The sequence below is a fragment of the Nycticebus coucang genome, chromosome 6, assembly GCF_027406575.1.
Source record: "Nycticebus coucang isolate mNycCou1 chromosome 6, mNycCou1.pri, whole genome shotgun sequence".
NCBI classification, from domain to species: domain Eukaryota; kingdom Metazoa; phylum Chordata; class Mammalia; order Primates; family Lorisidae; genus Nycticebus; species Nycticebus coucang.
In genome coordinates this window covers 112,759,501-112,765,500 of record NC_069785.1, presented here as the reverse complement: position 1 = coordinate 112,765,500, position 6,000 = coordinate 112,759,501, and the positions used below count along the sequence as shown (strand labels likewise).

At 45.4% G+C, this 6,000-nt stretch overlaps 1 protein-coding gene across 3 annotated transcripts in view; it reads left to right on the top strand.

Annotated features, from left to right (window-relative positions):
* Nucleotides 1-232: 232 nt before the first annotated feature.
* The window catches only part of EXPH5 (exophilin 5), an 87,779-nt gene continuing 82,011 nt past the window's right edge, over nt 233-6,000 (top strand). For all 3 annotated transcript variants that reach the window (XM_053594809.1, XM_053594811.1, XM_053594808.1), the window contains exon 1: nt 233-521. In XM_053594809.1, coding sequence (XP_053450784.1) covers nt 349-521 — 173 coding nt within the window. In that variant the 5' untranslated portion in view covers nt 233-348. The remainder of the gene's footprint in view (nt 522-6,000) is intronic.

The following is a 6,000-nucleotide window of genomic DNA, read 5'->3' as shown; positions in this document are numbered from 1 at the left end:
AGCCAAAGCAAACACTTGGGTCCACCACTTAACGTCTCACTTAGAGACAGAATTATGTAGACTTGTTTGCTTAGCAATTCAGATGGGGAGTCTCGGCGGAGGAAAGGGCGGGGAAAGAGAGGGCCCGCCTCCCTGGGAATGGGATTGGTTCCCTCTCTCCTTTCAGTCGTTCTCTTTGCATCTCGGTTGGACAGGTTGAGAGAAACATGTCATTATAGTGTTGTCAAAATGAGCCGTGTAGGTGTGGGCCGTTCCCCAAGTTTGTGGTTTTACATTTCCAAAGGGGCAGACTTATTTGACTGTGGGATCAAGTTCGTGAAACTAGTCTTCTTTATCTTGAAAAATGCCATGGTAACAGGAGGCGCCCAGGAGCTTAAGTGTAACTCCCACACCGTAAAGAAAATGACGAAAGTTCCTCAGGGGTTTGATTTCAGTTTCTTAAATGACGAAGAAGCCAGGAAGATCCTTCAGGTGCTGGAAAGAAACGAGAAGCTACAGAGGGCAGAGAAGGACAGGATCAGGTACAGAGCAAACGCCTTCCTCTCTTCCCCAGGCCTGGGTCGGCGACTCCGGGCGAGCAGGGCGTGCGCGGGGGCGGCGGGGCTTCCGCGGCCACCTGCTGGGGGAACCGCGCTGGCCCAGGGAGTCTGCGCCGCGGGCCTCTCCCGGGGCTCGGCGCGCGCGCCACGCCGGGCAGGCACGGTCGCGAGTCTGGGTTCACACTGTGTGCTGGCACGTTCTTCTGCGCATTTCTCCGCGAGTGGGTCCCGCAGGCTGTCCCGCCTTGGTCCGCGACACACGAGGGCGCTGAGCCGCGTGTGAGCCAAGGGCTGTGGGCGCTGCGGAGCGAAGCGGCGCTGCGCTCAGGTGTCCCTGGGCGGTTTCAGGGCCTGTGATCTGGCTGGGGCGCGGGCCGGAGGGGCGCGGGCCGGAGGGTCCCGGCTGCCGCCCCTGCGCGATCACACGTGTCCGCCTGCGCCTAACGCGCTTTCCCCTCGGTCCCAGGGACGTCTGTCCACCCCACCCGGACAGTCGGTGAGGCCCGGGACAGCTGCCATCTCACGGGCGGAGAAACGTCCCCACCCCTAGGGCAGGTGCTCTAGGAACTTTGAGGCTCGAGCTTCAAATAGAGGCTTGTGTGTGTGAATGGGACTTGGACACGTAAGACTGGCTGGAATGAGTGGGTCTCCTTGTGTGTGGTGCTGTGGGGAGGAAGTTTCTAGGGAATTTCACTCTCGACCTTACTATACATTGCTGTAGGTGAGGGGTTAGTTACGAAAAAATGAAATCCAGAGCCACAGGTAGTGAGTTTTTCTGCTAGGGAAGTGTGATAAGTCCTGGAGTGAATTAAAGAGACTCTTTCATCAATCTTAGAATAGACCCCTCTGGGTCTTGTTTAAGTGACTGTGGAAGGGAACCCAAGGCCGCACTCTCAGGCCACAATGTGCGGAATTGATTGGAATTTAGAAAGCCATTTTGTTTGTTATTAATTGTTCAGTGATGTGAGTTCCAGGTTCCCAGTTATTTCCAGATAGCCCTGCCTGCCCACCTCCTACCTCCAAAAATAAAAATGAAAAAAATCCCTCAAGGACCGTCTTCAAATTGAGAAATCCTAGCTGATGTTTGCAGAAGTAATTAGAATATGCTGGTTCCACAGCCTATCTTGGTTCTTCTCCCCTCGGCACGACTCTTTGGGGGAGGAATGGATATTTAAAGTCTGATGGTGTGGATTTCACACCCTTATACTCCGCCTTTAGAAAAATAGGCCTCATCATTCCCCCCAGTGTAAAAAGTGTGCCTTCTCGAGAACAGTATGTCCACACCCACACACAGCCACGTGCGTGTACCCACACATGCACCACACGCAGGGACACCCGACCCTGGGAAGGGGACTTAAGAAATGCCTGGAGTTTGACACATACATTCCAAAGGCGCTAAAAAACTCTTCTTTTCAGTGTAGGCTATTGGAGGTGTTTCTTGTCTCTGAAGTGGATGGGACTTCTTCAGTGACCCATTGCATATGTATATTGGGGGAAATTGAGGAGAGAATTAGAAAATACAAGAGGGAGGAAGCTTCCACTTAGTATGTTATCAAGTTGGCTTCTCAGAAAGTAAGGTCTTGGAAAAGTGATAGAGCCACCGGCCTGTAATCCTAGCACTCGGAGGCCCAGGCGGGCGGATCACTCCAACTCAGGAGTTCAAGAGCAGCTGAACAAGAGCAAGACCCCTGTCGCTAAAAATAGCCAGGCGTTGGGCAATTCATTTTAATTTTTATTCAAGGAAATTTTGACTTTTTATGTTTGACCAATGCTTGCTATGTGCTTTCTCTATGGCAGCTCATGGTGGGCACCTCAGCTGACTTTAGATGGACCTGGATCTGCACAGAGGTGGTAAAGCCACTGGTGTAGGCATCAGAGGGACATCAAAGCATCAAAGCAGAAATCATGTGTTCTGATTTCATGGTGCTCATTTTCTGCTGAAGCATCCACAGAAAAAGCCATAATGCTAAGACAAAATCAATATTGTAATATTAAACTATTAAAAAAATATGTTATTACCCAAGAAATTTGAAAAATTCCACCATTAAAATATAAAAATAATTTAAGGAAAGTAGATGCTTGAACCAAATGCCCAAGGCAATGATTTCTAATAGTTCCCCTGCCTTAATTCTTGGCTTCCACTATTAAATACCCACTGTCTGGATTGCAGTCTCCATAGGATTGTTCCCCTTACCCGCTTCAGGCTCACATGCATGGGTTTCAGTAGGAGATACTGACATGGAGAAAGGGCTTGAGATAACATGTTAACTTGGCGGCTGCTTCTCCTTATTTTCTTGATAAGTGTGATCATATTTTCCAAATGAAAAATTAGCATACATGACTTACAATTCAACAGAATAATTTTTGGAGACAGTTCAACAGGACTGTCTGAAATACTCTGGGAGGTCTTTTTACCACAGTATGTTGAAAAATGGCTTCAAGCACAGCGCCTGTGGCTCAGTGAGTAGGGCACCCACCCCATATACCGAGGGTGGTGGGTTCAAACCCTGCCCCAGCCAAACCGCAACAAAAAAATAGCCGGGCGTTGTGGCAGGCACCGATGGTCCCAGCCACTGGGAGGCTTAGGAGAGAATTGCCTAAGCCCGGAGCTGGAGGTTGCTGTGAGCTGTGACACCACAGCACTCTACTAAGGGCTACAAAGTGAGACTCTGTCTCTGTAAAAAAAAGAAAAGAAAAAAGACAACTATAGCACAAGACTATGAGGAAAAGGCCAAGGAAGGGGAAGGGGGTGGAGGTTAGGGTGGAGGGAGGGTAGGTGCATCTTAGAATGGGTACAGGTGAAAGTTACTAAATGCAGAATACAAATGTCTACATACAATAACTAAGCAAATGCCATGAAGGCTATGTTGAACAGTTTGATGAGAATATTTCAGATTGTATATGAAACCAGCACATTGTACCCCTTGATTGCAATAATGTACACAGCTATGATTTAACAATAAAAAAACACCAACCCAGGAATGGATTAACAAACCGTGGTATATGTACACCATGGAATACTATTCAGCTATTAAAAAAAATGGAGACTTTACATCCTTCGTATTAACCTGGATGGAAGTGGAAGACATAATTCTTAGTAAAGCATCACAAGAATGGAGAAGCATGAATTCTATGTACTCAATTTTGATATGAGGACAATTAATGACAATTAAGGTTGGGGGGGAGGAAAAGCAGAAAGAGGGACGGAGGGAGGGGGATGGGGCCTTGGTGTGTGTCACACTTTATGGGGGCAAGACTTGATTGCAAGAGGGACTTTGCCTAACAATTGCAATCAGTGTAACCTGGCTTACTGTACCCTGGATGAATCCCCAACAATAAAAAGTAAATAAATAAAAATAATAAAAATAAAAAAAATGTAAAGAAAAAAAGAAAAATGGCCTCGAGATCTCTTAACTAGGATAATAAAGGACCAAATGGAGAAGTTTGGAGAGTTAGCTGGTTGTGGAACAACTGACGAGTTCACTTTTTTTTTTTTTTTTTGAGACAGAGTCTCAAGCTGTCGCCCTGGGTAGAGTGCCATGGCATCACAGTTCATAGTAACCTCCTACTCCTGGCTTAAGCCTCAGGAGGCTTCTGTTGCCTCAGCCTCCCTGGCTGGGACTACAGGTGCCTGCCACATCGCCCAGCTCTTTTTGGTTGCAGTTGTCATTGTTGTTTGGTAGGCCGGGGCTGGATTCAAACCCGCCAGCTCTGGTGTATGAGGCTGGCACCTTAGCCACTAGAGCTACAGGCGCTGAGCTGACGAGTTCACTTTTGTTTATTATAGGTCTGAGATATCTATAAGACAACTAAAAAGAAATCCAGGTATCCTATGGCTAGCAATAGATAAAACTACAGTCTAAACTCCAGAGACGTTCAGAAAGGGAGTTAAAGCTTCGACTATGCCTATAATTGCTGAGGACCCTGAGGTGGGAGGATTGCTTGAGCCCAGGAGTTTGAGTCCAGCCTGGGCAACATAATAAGATACCCCATTTCTAACAAAAATAAAAACAAGTGAAAGGATAAAGCTGTGAGAGGAGATGAGTTCACCCTGCAGGTGACAGCAGAAATGCTTCTGTGCACTCAGAACTTTTCTTTGCTCTCTTCTTATCTATACCAGACTTCTGAGGCTCCAGGTTACTGGGAAAGTATTTGAATTAAATATAATAATTAATGTTTTTATATATAAAGAGTGTATTCAAATTTTGAGAAAACACCAAGATTCAAATTGATAAATAGGCAAAAGATAGAACTAACTCATTCATGCCGGAAGATAGCCAAACTGTAAACAAAGCAGATGGGAAAATATTCACCCTCAGAGTAATAAATGAAATTGAAGTAACCTTAACAAACCATGTTGCCCCTTTAAAGTAACAAGATACTATGGGTGAAGGTTGGAGTGAAATGGATAAATTCTACGTATTGTTAGTGGAATTGTTTAAGTTGACTATAAGACTTTTGATGAGCAATCTGCAATACCTATAAAGGCATGCCTTCTCCATGACCCACTTGTCCAATTCTCGGACATTTCTCATTAGTAGGAGATTAGGTGAAGGAGAAGGCCACACCAGCATTGATTAAGTGTTCCTTTTTTGTATAATAGGAATTTATTGCGATAATAATAATAGCTAACATTTATTGAGCCCTTACTGTATACTAGGCCCTGTACTAAATATGTTATACAGATTTAATTTATCCTCCCAATAACTTCATTAGGTATACACTTTAATTCCCATTTCACAGAGAAGGAAAAGATTTACAAAGGTTGAGTATTTTGTCCAAGTTAAGTGGTAGGGCTAGAATTCAAATCCAGGTCTATCCCACAAGTATTAAATAATCTTCATAACCATTCCTTAAGGTGACTATTATTAATGGTTTTTTACAGAAGGGAAACTGAAGCTTATCAAGTTTAAGGAACTTGCCCAAGTTCACATAGCTCTTAAGTGGTAGAATTTGAACTCAGATCTGGCTCCAAAACCGGAATTCTTTCCATAAACCATGGAACCTCTATAAGTTGACCACCCAAGAGACCAGTCATAAACTGGTCAACATATGGAGGTGGTCAACATAAGGAACGAGGCCTACTCTATGTAGATATGGTGCATCTAGTCTATGAAAATAGATCAACTTGGCTCAGTGCCTGTAGCTCAAAGGCAAGGGCACCAGCCACATATACTGAAGCTGGCCGGTTTGAACCTAGCCCGGGCCTGCCAAATGACAATGACAACAACAACCAAAAAATAGCCAGGCATTGTAGCAGGCACCTATAGTCCCAGCTACTTGGGAGGCTGAGGCAAGAGAATCTAGTAAACCCAAGAGTTTGAGGTTGCTGTGAGCTGTGATGCCAGAGCACTCTACTGAGGGCAACATAGTTAGACTGTTGCCTGTCTCAAAAAAAAAAAAAAAGAAAATAGGTCAACTTAAGGAGGTGGTCAATGTAGTGGAGTAGTTAATGATGGAG